At 39.8% G+C, this 15,390-nt stretch overlaps 3 protein-coding genes across 3 annotated transcripts; all 3 read left to right on the forward strand.

The window, feature by feature from the left end:
• LOC137064912 (histone H3-like) lies at positions 1-841 on the forward strand. Its single transcript, XM_067436467.1, has one exon. It carries the CDS (start codon positions 25-27, stop codon positions 433-435), a length of 411 nt encoding a protein of 136 aa, XP_067292568.1. The 5' UTR covers positions 1-24; the 3' UTR covers positions 436-841.
• A 279-nt stretch (positions 842-1,120) lies between these two features.
• On the forward strand, positions 1,121-1,591 carry LOC137065206 (histone H4). Its single transcript, XM_067436797.1, has one exon. The coding sequence runs from the start codon at positions 1,141-1,143 to the stop codon at positions 1,450-1,452; it is 312 nt and encodes a 103-aa protein (XP_067292898.1). The 5' UTR covers positions 1,121-1,140; the 3' UTR covers positions 1,453-1,591.
• Positions 1,592-2,470: 879 nt separating this feature from the next.
• LOC137064917 (histone H2B-like) lies at positions 2,471-2,960 on the forward strand. The gene has a single exon (XM_067436472.1). The coding sequence runs from the start codon at positions 2,521-2,523 to the stop codon at positions 2,893-2,895; it is 375 nt and encodes a 124-aa protein (XP_067292573.1). The 5' UTR covers positions 2,471-2,520; the 3' UTR covers positions 2,896-2,960.
• Positions 2,961-15,390: the final 12,430 nt, after the last annotated feature.

The raw sequence follows: 15,390 nt of genomic DNA on the forward strand, positions 1-15,390 counted from the left end.
CTGAGAGTGAACCAAACTACAGCAATGGCAAGAACCAAGCAGACCGCTCGTAAATCCACCGGTGGCAAAGCCCCGAGGAAGCAGCTCGCCACTAAAGCCGCCCGTAAGAGCGCTCCGGCCACCGGCGGCGTCAAGAAGCCCCATCGCTACAGGCCCGGGACCGTGGCTCTGCGAGAGATCCGCCGTTATCAGAAGTCCACCGAGCTGCTGATCCGCAAACTGCCCTTCCAGCGGCTGGTGAGAGAAATCGCTCAGGACTTCAAGACGGATCTGCGCTTCCAGAGCTCCGCTGTCATGGCCCTGCAGGAGTCTAGCGAGGCTTATTTGGTCGGCCTGTTTGAGGACACCAACCTGTGCGCCATCCACGCCAAGAGAGTCACCATCATGCCCAAGGACATCCAGCTGGCCCGCCGCATCCGCGGAGAGCGCGCCTAAACCCGCATCTGTTTCAGCCGCTTTATCAAACACCAAAGGCTCTTTTAAGAGCCACATAAATTACACTGTAGAGAGCTTTTCAAAGAAATGTTGAAAATAACGAAATTACAACTATGGGGTCCCAATGCATTAGGTGAATGGTTAATAGTTGAAACGGTGACGAGAATAATAAATTAAGTTCATAGAATGTGGTTCTGAATAGCATATGCTGTACATTTAATTTGAAAATCAGTTCTAAATCAATGCAATCTGTCTTATTACATTGAAACATTTTAATAGCTGCAGTTAACTAACTAATTGCAATCCTGCTTTTTAAGCATTAAATCGTACATTTTGTCGGTGTTTTCTGAATTTCCGTTACTTAAAAGGTAAATTAAATCTCTTAAAATGCACAAACACAGGCATAGCACGGGCCGTGTATTTAATAATTTTAATTTAATATTGTTATATAACGCATCCCTCTTTGTTGGTGAGTTTGTGGAAAAGTAACTTTCATTATTAACCAGTACGACTGTAAATTATATGACTTGTGAAAATTATTTTATGAAACCTGAATTTGAATATGAAAGGCAGGGTTTGAACCGAATCACATGTGACGCGGTGGTGGTTTCTGTCAGGTCCTGTAAGCAAAGGTAAAAGGCTTCCATTGAACGCCCAATGTTTATTCAATTCTATCTTGAGAACGAGTGAAGTGCTCTAGTAAACATGTCTGGAAGAGGCAAAGGTGGTAAGGGACTCGGTAAAGGGGGCGCCAAGCGTCACCGTAAAGTTTTGCGTGATAACATCCAGGGAATCACCAAACCGGCCATCCGTCGTCTGGCTCGCCGCGGCGGTGTCAAGCGCATCTCCGGTCTGATCTACGAGGAGACCCGCGGAGTGTTGAAGGTGTTCCTGGAGAACGTTATCCGCGATGCCGTGACCTACACCGAGCACGCCAAGAGAAAGACCGTCACCGCCATGGATGTTGTGTACGCGCTGAAGCGACAGGGACGCACCCTGTACGGCTTCGGAGGTTAAACGCCTGAAATCAAGAGAAACTACAAACCCAACGGGTGGGTCTTTTAAGAGCCACCCACTCTCTCGCATAAAGAGTCGTATCTCATCAATGCTGGGAATTTGTAAAATACATATATATATTTTTGAACTGAAAAATAAATGCCCAATGAAACAAACACTTCATAGAGTGCCAATATCATAAATAGCCTTCCAGATATTTTGCAAGGGAGGTGTTGTATTTCAAAATCAGCTGCAGGAACATAATACAAGTGGTTCATTAAGCCTGTTTTATATGCCCCATAATGTTCCTACAAAGAGAAATTGGCCCGGGTTCTTATGGTTATATATCCTTTTACATAAACTACTGTTCTGAATAACAGAAATGTGTAAGTTATGCGAAGAATATATTGGCGCTCTATCAAATCATTATGCCGTAGAATTGCATTGAAATCAGCTTTTGGCTGATAGTTACATTTGAGTTCTAATGTGTATTTCAAAGATAACTGTCAATTGCAATTCAAAGTGATTTAAAGAATTATGAAGGGAAAAAAATGTAATGAAAAATGTAATGTTAGTGGTAATGTGTGGTTGCTTTTAAACATGGTCTTAAAAACCACCCTTTTAGCAGAGCTTTTGATTGATTTGATTTGTTACTTGTTCATTTTTCAGTTTTAATATAAAGTGCGTTACAAATAAAACGTATTATTATTTATTAATAAAGGGGCTTTTATGTAGGAGGGAATTTCTGGTACAAAATCTACTTTTAAAAAGGAATCTATTTCTTTATTCTAATATATATATTATAACATTATCTTACAGAATATTAGTCTTCAAACTTTTATTAAAGCAAAAAAGCGGGAAATGAACAAAGAAAACGGAGTCTGTGCGTGGTTGTCCTTCAAACATAAAGCGGTAGGCGGGGCTAAAATTTGGCCGTCCATGATTGGCCCTCGTTCCTCTCGCGATGCAACGAATGTCCAATGACATTTTATGGGTTCGGCCCGTATCTCTTTGTAAATTAGCATAAGGCGGTGAATAAATCCCTCTGAATCGCTCCCGTCGAGCTCACATTGATTCTTCAGCATCATTATGCCTGAACCAGCGAAGTCCGCGCCTAAGAAGGGCTCCAAGAAGGCCGTCACCAAGACCGCCGCTAAGGGAGGAAAGAAGCGCAGAAAGTCCAGGAAGGAGAGCTACGCCATCTATGTGTACAAAGTGCTGAAGCAGGTTCATCCTGACACCGGCATCTCCTCCAAGGCGATGGGCATCATGAACTCTTTCGTCAACGACATCTTCGAGCGCATCGCCGGTGAGGCGTCTCGTCTGGCGCACTACAACAAGCGCTCCACCATCACTTCCAGAGAGATCCAGACCGCCGTGCGTCTGCTTCTGCCCGGAGAGCTGGCCAAACACGCCGTGTCCGAGGGCACAAAGGCCGTCACCAAATACACCAGCTCCAAGTGAGCTGTGCTCTGACCTTAACCACCCCAAAGGCTCTTTTAAGAGCCACACATGTTCTCGTTTAAAGAGCTATTAACCGTTTTCGGAACCATACACGATTGTAGTGACCTTTCCAGCTAACACACTTACGTTGTGAAGAAGTGACCGGGTCATAGCGACGTACCGAATAACGTTCCAGCGACGTAACTGTGATTCCTGTAATTCGTGTTGACGTTATGACATATCGCTGGAACGTGGTGGGTACGTTACGTCATAACGACCAAAATACCTCGTCCACCTTTATTTGAATATATTTCTCACCTTTAGTCCGGGGAATGAAGATAGATGTGCTTCGTCCAGAACCTTGAAATCCACAAAACTCATACACTTAAACATTTCATTCTCTGCTGTAAAACCTTTCTACTAATACAAATCGATACGAACCCCTATTAAATTCTAAATATATAAAATGTAAAGTGTTAACAAAGTATGAATATAGAAATGTAAGATTTCCATTCATTAATCAATGAACAATAACCAATTATCAAAATATGTTATTGTCTTATTAGGGATGGGTGTAGTTATTCTCACTGATACTGATCAATACTCTTGGTACTACTCTTAATAAGTTAGCACAAAAAAGACATTAAAAAAGATTAATCTTTTTTTTTTAAAATTATTATTATTATAACTTATTTGCATAAGTGTCCTGTGAGCACCTGCTACAAATGTCTGGTGGTGATGTGCTTTATTGCTTCACTACCTGTACCTAAATATATAGTCCTACGTTCATAAAGAGATATCTAAAAAAAACTGGATTTGTAGCATCTTTTCTGTATTATTTGGCCAAAATATACATCAACAGTTTTTTTTTTTTTTTCAAGAAAATGATTATGATGACTCAGGAAGAATCCGAGACCTCTCATTCTTGACTGTGTTTCGGCTGAATGGGAGATGATGGAGAGCTGCTTCTTCTTCTTCTTCTTCTTCTTCTTCTTCTTCTTCTTCTTCTTCTTCTTCTTCTTCTTCTTCTTCTTCTTCTTCTTCTTGGGCTTATTGGCGGTTCGCATTCTTAATAAGAGCACTGCCTCCATCTACTGTAGGTAATGAATCAGAGGCATTATATGCCTCCTCTGTATATTTATTACAATTAATAAGTACATGTTCCACTGTTTCTCCAATTCCACATTCACATAAACCTGTGGGATGCTTTCCTATTATATGCATTGTTGAATTAAGACCTGTATGTCCCAATCTTAGTCTAGAAATAATACAGTCTTCCTTCCTTCTCCCACTTGAATTCCTTCCTCTACCTACCAATGGTTGTATTAAATGTAAATGTCTGCCTTTTTTCTCATTATCCCAATAAGATTGCCAGTTTTTATATAAACTCAGCAAAAAAAGAAACGTCCTCTGACTTTCAACTGTTTTTACTTTCAGTAAACTTAATGTGTGTAAATATTTGTATGAACACTAAAAGAGTCAACACCATAAGACATAAACTAAAAATGTTTTACAGACATGTGACTAACAGAAATAGAATAATGTGCCCCTGAATGAAGGGAGGCTCAAAATCAAAAGTACCAGTCAGTATCTGGTGTGGCCACCAGCTGCTTGAAGTACTGCAGTGCATCTCCTCCTCATGGACTGGACCAGATTTGTCAGTTCTTGTTGTGAGATGTTACCCCACTCTTCCACCAAGGCACTTGCAAGTTCCTGGACATTTCTGGGGGGAATGGCCCTAGCCCTCACCCTGCGATCCAACAGGTCCCAAACATGCTCAATGGGATTGAGATCCGGGCTCTTCGCTGGCCATGGCAGAACACTGACATTGCTGTCATGCAGAAACTCATGCACAGAATGAGCAGTATGGCTGGTGGCATTGTCCTGCTGGAGGATCATGTCCGGATGAGCATGCATAAAGGGTACCACATGAGGGAGGAGGATGTCTTCCCTGTACCGCAAGGCATTGAGATTGCCTGCAATGATAACAAGCTCAGTCCGATGGTGATGTGATATACCGCCCCAGACCATGACGGACCCCCCACCTCCAAATCGATCCCGCTCCAGAGTACAGGCCTCGGTGTAACGCTCATTCCTTCGACGATAAACACGAATCCGTCCATCACCCCTGGTGAGACAAAACCGTGACTCATCAGTGAAGAGCACTTTTTGCCACTCCTGTCTGGTCCAGCGAAGGTGGGTTTGTGCCCATAGGCGGCGTTGTTGCTGGTGATGTCTGGTAAGGACCTGCCTTACAACAGGCCTACAAGCCCTCAGTCCAGCCTCTCTCAGCCTATTACGGACAGTCTGAGCACTGATGGAGGGATTGTGTGTTCCTGGTGTGACTCGGGCAGTTGTTGTGGCCATCCTGTACCTGTCACGCAGGTGTGATATTCGGATGTACCGATCCTGTGCAGGTGTTGTTACACGTGGTCTTCCACTGCGAGGATGATCAGCTGTCCTTCCGGTCTCCCTGTAGCGCTGTCTTAGGCGTCTCACAGTGCGGACATGGCAATTTATTGCCCTAGCCACATCAGCAGTCCTCATGCCTCCCTGCAGCATGCCTAATGCACGTTCACGCAGATGAGCAGGGACCCTGGGCATCTTTCTTTGGGTGTTTTTCACAGTCAGTAGACAAGTCTCTTTAGTGTCCTGCGTTTTTAGAACTGTGACCCTAAATGCCTACTCTCTGTAAGCTGTTAAGGTCTTAACGACCATTCCACAGGTGCATGTTAATTAATTGATTATGGTTAATTGAACATGCATGGAAAACATTGTTTAAACCCTTTACAATGAAAATCTGTAAAGTTATTTGAATTTTTACCACATTATTGTTGAAATACACAGTCCTGAAAAAGGGACGTTTCTTTTTTTGCTGAGTTTATGTCCCTTTTTATTATTGATATGACTTCTAATTTGCTATATCTAATTTGATTATCTATAGTTTCATTTGCCATAGTGTGTTTTGCTAATTTATCTGCTGCTTCATTTCCAGACACTCCATTATGTGCCGGAACCCACAAAAACTGAACTTTCTTATTTGTCTGCTGCATCATGAACAAAACTATATCTTGTCTATTTTCTGACTTTTGAGCTTCCAGACACATCAAAAGCTGAACTTGAATCTGAGCATATTAAAGTTTTATTTAGTCCCATTTCATTTATTTTAATCATTGCTACCATAATTGTTAGTAACTCTCCTCTGACCACAGAAACAGGATCTGATATCCTTTCCCCTTTTGCCATTTTCAACCTTGGAATAACGTATGCTGTCCCTGTCCATTCTGTGGATCCTTAGATGCATCTGTAAAAACCTGCATATATTGTTCATATTTAGTCCCAATATATTATTTTGTCATCTCTGCTTCTAACATCATCTGGTCTTTATCTTGTCTTGATTCCAATAAGAATAGGTCTATATTTGGTTGAGGTAAAATCCATAACGGTGGTATTGGTAATATTACTACTGGAATAACACTGTACTTATTTAATTTCATATCCTCCACTAAATCCTTAATGATCCAACCAAAACTTTTAACCATCCTTTTCCCATGTTCCCAACATGCTTCAAGCCTACCTTTTGTTGGATGATTATCCTTCTGTCCTTTTAGGTTCGCCCAGTATGTCAGTATCATCTGCTTCCTTCTTAAGTGAATTGGCATCTCCCCCATACCTGTAACGCTGGAACTGGAGAGGAATTATAAGCTCCACAACAAATTCTCAAAGCTTGTGATTGAATTTTTTCTAATTTTCCTAACTGTGCCTTAGATGCAGATCCATATGCCATACATCCATAATCCAACATTGCTCTTATCATTGTCAAATAAATTGTTTTTAATGCCAATCTATCAGCTCCCCATTCTCGCCCTGAAATACACCTCATTACATTTAAAATCCTCTTACACTTTTCCTCCATCTTCTTAATATGTCATTTCCATGTAACTTTTGTATCAAACCACATACCTAAAAATCGTATATCTTTAACTTGTTCTATCTCTTTATTATATCATTTCAATTTTGAATCGATACTTGACATTTTATTTGTAAACAAAATATATTTGGTTTTCTCCACTGAAAATGTAAACCCCCATCTATACGACCACCTCTCAACATGTTCTAAAACTAATTGCATTCTATTAACAATATACTCTACATTCCTACCTCTAACCCACAAAGCTCCATCATCAGCAAACAATGATTTATTTATACTCTTGTCTATTGTTGCAAACACATCATTTATCATGATAATAAACAACAAAGGACTTATGACACAAACAAGGACTTATGACACTACCCTGAGGACTTCCATTCTCAATTATTCCTTTCCTCGATATACATTCCCCAATCTCTACTTTAAAATTTCTTCAATTAAAAACGCTTTAATCCAATTATATAACTTTCCCTCTATTCCAATTTGATCTATTTTTATCAACAATCCCTCCTTCCATAACATATCATAAGCTTTTTCTATGTAAAAAAAAAAAAAAAAAAAAAAGCTGCTATTAAAGTTTCTTTATTTATCAAATATTTCCTAATATCTGATTCCAAATTCATAATTGAGTCCATTGTTCCCCTACCATGTCTAAAACCATTCTGATACGGGGAAAAAAAATCGGTTTACCATTTCTCCATATGATCTGTAATCATTGTTTCCATAATTTTACCTAAATGTGAAGTTAATGCTATCGGCCTATAATTTAAAGGAATACTTGGATCTTTACCAGATTTTTTAATTGGAATTATTAGAGCTTCTTTCCAGCTTTTTGGTAAAATGCCTTCTTCCCATACCCTGTTATAAAACTCTAGCAAGATTTTAAGAGATTCATCACTTCCCGTCTTGTCCTGTAGTTGAGGGTTGGCTTTTTAATGATCTCTTTAATTCTGAATAGGGACAGGGTTAAAATCACAAAAGCCATTTATGGTGTTACCAGAGACTGTCCTTTTGACAAACTGGACTACTTTGATGTTACTACCTCACTTCCACCTGACATGCATGACTTTTTAGAAGGTGTAGTTCCTCTAGTGTTGCGGTTTGTTTTATGTAAAGCTCACAGAGAAAATGTCATAACCATACAAGAGCTTAATGAGGAGCTGAGGAAACTTTTGGACAGAATGATTAAAAAACAAGCCTGTTCCTCTTTCTGAAAAACTTCTACACAACTCAAATGTAGTAGGGTCTGCCACACAGAAATGGTGTTTATTTCGCCTACTGCCCTTTTTGGTAGCACATAGAATCCCTGAGGGCTGTAGCTATTGGCATTTGCTACTTTGCTATTGACTACTTACTTTGTCGTGAAATTTCTGACATTAAAATGGCACCAGTTGTAAAAAAAGAATGGCTTCCCACTCTTGATCTCTTAGTTTCTGAGTTTTTGTCATGTAAAGTTGAAGAGTTTGGTGATGTTCTTACTCCAAAATGTCATTATCTAATCCATTACTCTCGTTTGATGCTGTGCTATGGGCCTTTGCGTTCTTCATGGTGTTTGAGGTTTGAAGGCAAACATCAATATTTCAAACAGGTCGCTAGTGCTTGTAAAAATATCATTAACATTTCATCCACTTTAAGTAACCGACATCAGCATAGACAATGTTGGGAATTGTCTTCTGTTAATATGTTGGGGGAATATGAGAAAGTGGCTGGATGTTGTGTGAACACACCCTTTCAGTCTTTGCCTTCAGCTCTCCAGCATTCAATAAGTGTGAACGAAAAGTACAGCCGTATCAATTTTGAAGGCAAACAGCTTCAACGAGTAACAGAAGTAGAGATTAATGATGTCAAATATTGTGTTAAAGATGAGTTTACTGTGGGGTCACCTCCATGCAGAAGAAGTTCCATTGTTTTTTCAGATTAAGTACATTCTTAACATGGACACAGACTGGTTGATTTGTGGCAAGCTGTTAATACCAGAATCCTTCTGTCATCATTATTATTCATACTGTGTGAAATATGAAAGTGAATGGACTGTCCTTTCACCAGGTGAGGAGGTTGATTACCAGGCACTAGATACCTACAGTGTTGATGACAAATTATTTATTAGCAGTAGGTATTCTTGCTGAAAATGCCCTTTGTTATTGACATCAATGTGCAGCAATGAAATAGCCTAATAATTAGCTGTATATTAGTTCTTGTATTTTTTTTTATTTGTAAGGATTCTGCAGTATTTCTTGTATTCCTGTCAATTTTATTGAATAAGTTGCTGTTTTAAAACTTTTATAACTGTTTATATTTAAGTAATGTCTGATGAGTTTGTATGTGCTATGAACTATTCTTGCACCTGCTGTTGTTGTTGATTGCAATATATTTAAAGTAATTATCTTTATAACAGAAAGTTTATAAATAAAATTCTGTAAGCCAGTTTAAGATGTATTTTTTTTTGCCCACATAGGATCAAAACTGCTTTAATTGGGAATTCTTTTAATAAGGTGCAATTGTGTGCTCTTTTCAGAATTGGGGTACAAAATTGTTCCTTAAATGGTACAACATAATGTGAAAATAACACATTTGTACCATCTGCCATTATTTTATAAAATTAATGATCTATGTACATTATCTTACTAAGGCTGGTTATTTATTTAGTGATATTACTTTTTTATTTTATTTATGGTCTTAGTGTAATTAGTTTATACGTTTGCAATGCATGGGGTATGTAATTGTTGCAAGTTTCTTAATGTGTTTGATGTATTCGATTGGGAATTCAAATGAATAATTTTTGTGAGGCTGAAGATGAATTTCCACCTGCATGGACAATAAAGATTTGTAAACTAAACTACACTTAGTTTCAATAAAATAGGTACACAGCTGTGTAATTCCTTATAATTATATTGTTTTACCTCAGATGGTATGGTCAAAACCAAGGATATGTGTACTCAGTTTTGCCGTTTTTATTATTAGTTTAGCGTCTTTAACATTTTATTAACCTATTATGTCAAGTTTTCTCATGTATTTCAAAGACGCGGGATGTCAAACAAGACATCAAAACATGTGACATCACGCATAACTCAGATAGTAATAGTAATAATAATAATAATAATAATAATAATAATAATAATACATTTTATTTGTATTGCACTTTACATTTGTTAAAAAATCTCAAAGTGCTACAGTTAAGGTAATTTAAAAATGGGAAAATAAAATTAGATTAAATAGCTAAAAGACATAAGCTCTTCCAAAAAGAAAAGTTTTTAGTCCTTTTTTAAAAGTCTAAAGAGCTTGAGGTGCCCTCAGATGGTCGGGTAGGGCATTCCAAATCTGAGGAGCAGCAGAACAGAAGCTGAGCTTAGTCTAGGGAAGATGAAGGAGGTTTGAATTTGTTGAACGAAGTCGAGTTGTAGTTGATTGAAGGTGTTCTTTCAGATAGGAGGGGGCATTTCCAAAGATGCACTGGTGAGTTAGAAGGGAGGCCTTATATTCAATCCTGGTGGAAACAGGAAGCCAGTGAAGTGAATGGAGAATGGGTGTGATGTGATCGAATTTTCGAACTCTCAACAGGATCCTTGCTGCACTATTCTGAACACACTGCAGTCTCTGCAAGCTTTTGTTAGGGATCCCGATGAGAAGTGCATTACAGTAATCCAGTCTGGGGGAGACAAAGGCATGGACCAGCTTTTCAGCATCTCCTAAGGTTAGTGTTGGACGGAGTTTAGCAATATTTCTGAGATGGTAGAAAGATGTCTTGCAGAGGCTTTTGATATCGGCTTCAAAGCTGAGTTGTGGGTCAAATCTTACACTAAGATTGGTGAGAGTTGTGGAGAGAGCCCTCTAACCAGGGCTGTTTCAGTACTGTGTGCAGAATGGAAACCAGACTGAAATTTTTTGAAAAGATTGTTGTATTTGAGATGATCCTTTTTCCAGTACTTTGGAGATGAATGGGAGATTGGAAATGGGCCTGTAATTTGAAAGCACATCTGGGTCAAGGGAGTTTTTTTTTTTTTTTTTTTAAGAGGTCTGATTATGGCAGTTTTTAGAGCAGTTGGAACATTGCCAGACTGGAGGGAGTGGTTTATTATAGTGGTAAATCAGAGGACTTAGGACAGAGGTATTAACTTTCACTAGAGCTGTAGGAAAAGGGTCGAGTGCACAGGTGGTGGGTTTCATCCTTTTAATTATCTTCTCAACCTCTTCCTGTGTGATTTCTGGAAAGTGATCTATAGGTGCTCCAAAATTGCAGGCTGTGAGGGGATAGTCAGTGGTGAGGATCCAGGAAAGGTAGAGTGAATTGAGTCTATTTTTGTTTTGAAAAAGTCCAGGAAGTTATTACAGTGCTCTTCTGTAGTTTCAGTAAGTGAGGAGGTTTGTGGTTTGAGTAGATGATTTATGGTGGAGAACAGCTGTTTGGAGTCTCCGGGACTATTTCTGATAACATTTGAGTAGAAATTTGGCCGTGCCTCCATAAGTGACTTTGAGTAATCCTTTTGGTGTTTCCGAAAAGCAAGCTTATGCACAGTGAGACCTGTGGCTTTGAATCTCCTCTCAATGGCACGCCCAGCTGCCTTCATTTTCTGTAGTTCACCGGTATACCAGGGAGCTGATCGGGTGAAAGTAACTGTTCTGGTTTTGACCAGGGCATGAAGATCCAGAATGCTTCTGAGGGTGTTATTATAATAGTTCACCGAGTCCATGGGTGGTAGATGGTCTACAGAAAGGTGATGCTGGACATCGGATGCCATAGACCTTAAGTTAATGTTTTTTAGATTTCTGAAGCAGATTTGGCATTTGGGCTTGATGGGACTGGACAGTGAAGACATCTTCATGGAGATGGCCTTATGATCAGAAACTCCCATATCATACACCAGAAGATTACTGAGATAAATACATTTAAATGTAATAAATAAAATCAATTTTGAATATTCCGATCTAATATGATTTCTGACCTGTAAGGCTGCCAGAATAATAATCATACACTGTTTGATAATAGGCCATAGGAGAACTGGCACCCCGACTGAGTCTGGTTTCTCCTGAGGTTTATTTTTCTCCATCATGCCCTGATGGAGTTTTGGTTCCTTGCCACTGTCACCTTTGGCTTGGCTTGCTCAGTTGGGGACACTAAAACTAAATATACAAATAATTTATGAACTAGGTTATATTTCATTCTATAAACTATAATACTGATCTGCCAACATTGTCGCTATATGATAAATTAAAATAAGCTGATAACATCACTGTTTTCTCCAGAACGACTGTACAGCTAAATCTAGTTTTGTTGCAATATTATCCTGTTTGACACTGTGAAGCTGCTTTGGCACAATCGTGATTGTAAAAGCGCTATATAAATAAAGTTGATTGACTGATTGATTGATAAACAGAATTTGTAATGACTAGATCAAGAGTGTGGCCTCTGGTATGAGTGGGGGCATCGACAAGTTGTGTCAGATTAAAAGAGTCGAGTAATTGGAGGAATTCTGCAGTGAAATGGCAGGTTGAAGAGTTGACATGAATATTCATATCTCCAAGTACAATGATATTAGCAGACATTGTACAGAAGGTGAAAGAAGATCATCTCTGGGATGAATGATGAGTTTGGTTTGGGTGGCCGGTAAATAAGAAGCATCGTAGTGGAAAAAGGGTGCTTACATTTAAATGTTAAGCATTCAAACGAAGACAGCTCAGGTAGGGTTATAGGGGACAAGATCAGATCACTTCGGTGGATGACAGCCAGACCACCACCATGCCCTGTACTGCGGGCTTTCTGTAAATAGCAGTAACCAGGGGGACAGGTCTCATTTAAAACAGAATAAACATCTGGTTGATGCCAGGTTTCTGTAAGGCACATCATATCTAAACACTTTTCTAGAATATGATCATGTATGAGGCAAGATTTGTTTGTGATGGATTGTGCATTCAAAAGTTCAATCTTGATATTCGATGCAGCAGAGTGTCTCTGTATTGGCTGAAGTACACTGAGATCCATGCCATGTTTTCTCCGGTTTCTATCCAAGTCAGTGTGTAGCGTTGTCATGGAAACTCCAGCGCTACTAGTCCTAGGAGTGATGGTGCCCTGATGACATGTTCGAGATGCGACGGTGCACATGCCCAGACCAAATGGATGAGATGTTATGATCAGACCAGGAGAAAACAAATTTTCGACGGCAACTTCTGTGGATATAACGGGGCCAGTGAAGGAGTCTAAGCTGTTTAATGACTGATGTACACGATGGAATTGTAAAATTGTTGAATTTCTTAAGCTCAATGGCTGAATAGTTCAGCATAATGCCAGTCGTAGAAAAAGGTTTGTTAGCCGTAAGCCATGCCCGTGATGCACAGAGGAAAGTCAACAGACACAGCAAGCAGATAACTGTGACTATGGATGAATACCTCGCGATCATCGGCAGTATCTTTAGGTGAAAGCCTCACAGTAACAGGCAGTGATGAACAGATACGGAAATCTGATAAAAGTGATAGTACATGTAACAACAACAACTGTTGCACTGTAGAGGGTTTTCAATTAGAGAAAACGGAGTAGCGGTGAAACAAAACACGCCAACGTCCTCTCCTCTAGAGATCAAGACCGCTGATGATGTAGACAGCTAGAATAGGCCATTGGCCGGTTAGTGCTACCAACTGTTAACAGCCGAGTGAAGTCATCTGAGACGGTAAAATCCAAAAACAACAAGTCCAGAGATACAATAATATCTCTGAGGGGTTTGACTGGTCATGGAAATAAAAAAATAAAACAAAATCTAAATCTAACGTTATATGTTACTTAATTTGGATGGAAAAGCGGCAAACAATCAACACCAGCGTCCTCTCCCCCCCGTTGCTAGGTAACCTACCAACTAGTACACGCATGTGCTGTCACCACGTTATGGCGCATGCATTTTAAAGATATGCGATACGTAATATACGAGACATCAGCGCGCTACAGTCTGCAGTGAGGGGCAACTCCTTTCTATGTGTGGAACGTTTCTTACATTGCATGTTTTTAGAACCAATCAGAATCATCCACCTTGCAGTAATGATGTGGATAGACCTTGAAAACAGTATAACTGTTGGGACAATTGCATGTACGATAGGGTGAGGCAATGCGACGGTAGGAGAGGGAGCGCGGCCTACGAACTCCTTGTGAGACTTGAAGCTGACGAAACTGCAAACTTTTCTGCAGTAAATTTCTCTTTTAATTAATTACAATCCAGACTCTTGGTCTTCATTTTTTACTACCTGTCTTGGGTCATAAGCTGTTAACCCCTAACAACACAATCTGCCGCTGCATCAAGACATGCCACTTGAATCTCTGTTATACAAAAAGCTATACATCAATGCAGAGAAGCTACAGAGTTCATGGACCCGAGCTCATGTCAGATGATTTAAAACAGTGTAAATGTGAGCTGTGGTCAGACAAGTCCACATGTCAGCTTATTTTGATGAAAGAACATTGATCTTTCAGTCTCAAAGACAAAAGGAACCACCCAGACTTTCATCAGCAACAGGTGCAAGAGCAAATATCTGTCATGGATTGTAGGTGGAACGGTGCAAACGGCAGGGGAGACTTCCATATGTGTGAAGGCACCACTGAAGTGGACGTATATGTTGATATTGTATAGAGACATATAATGGCATTAAGATGACATCTTTCCTGGGAAGCAAGACAATGCCAGGCCTCATTCTGTACATGTTAAAACAGATTCACGAGTTTGTGTGCCCATATAATCTTAGTGAAAGTGGTAAACAGATTTGGCTTGCTGTCTGCTATAGAGGGGCTCGGAGAGGATATTCTACCCGAGCTCCGATTGCCCCCCTATAACAGGCAAATTGAATGAATAAAATAATGAATGAATGAGTCATTTATATAGCGCTTTCATATGTACTACTGTACACCCAAAGCGCTTTACACTCGTGTCAGGGATCTCTCCTCAACCAACACAAATGTGGTATACAAAATTGTACAAAAGGGAGGAGCAGGGGAGGAGGAGGGATGCTTCAGGAACTAAAAAGGGAAAGAGGTAAGCTGCTGGTTTTATACCTTGGTATTAATTGAAAGATTAGATGGGCGTACTCCTCCCGAAATTACGTTTATTAACTTCACGTGGTTTCTAGACAGTCCACACCAGAGAGTGGATGTGCCTGAATGAAGTCCAGATCTGGAGAATCAGACAATAATGACACGGACAGTTGAGAGCAGACATCTTGTATCAGGCAAGATTAGGCTAAAATACAACTAGCACGCAACTGTTACAACCCCTTGACTCGAGGAGAAGCTACATGAATGGAGAGGCCGTACATGTAATCCAAATTGCAAAATAATAACCGTTTAATCAAGAAGACAAACATAACTAAATGTAAGGATTAAAATAACACAAGTTACAAAACACATCAAGTCTTGACTGGAGAGGATGAGAGAGCCAACAGGATGCCCAAGCTACCAGGACCGCAGACATCACGCTCCCAGCCTTTTGGCCTAACACATCATATCTTTTCTTGTCAACTCTCAAACTTCTTATAAGCAGCATGGTCAATCACCGTCAATTCTCCAAACCTGTGTCACAGCGCTCAACCTGAAAACACACAACATTTACCCAGAG

The sequence above is a fragment of the Pseudorasbora parva genome, chromosome 25, assembly GCF_024679245.1.
Source record: "Pseudorasbora parva isolate DD20220531a chromosome 25, ASM2467924v1, whole genome shotgun sequence".
NCBI classification, from domain to species: domain Eukaryota; kingdom Metazoa; phylum Chordata; class Actinopteri; order Cypriniformes; family Gobionidae; genus Pseudorasbora; species Pseudorasbora parva.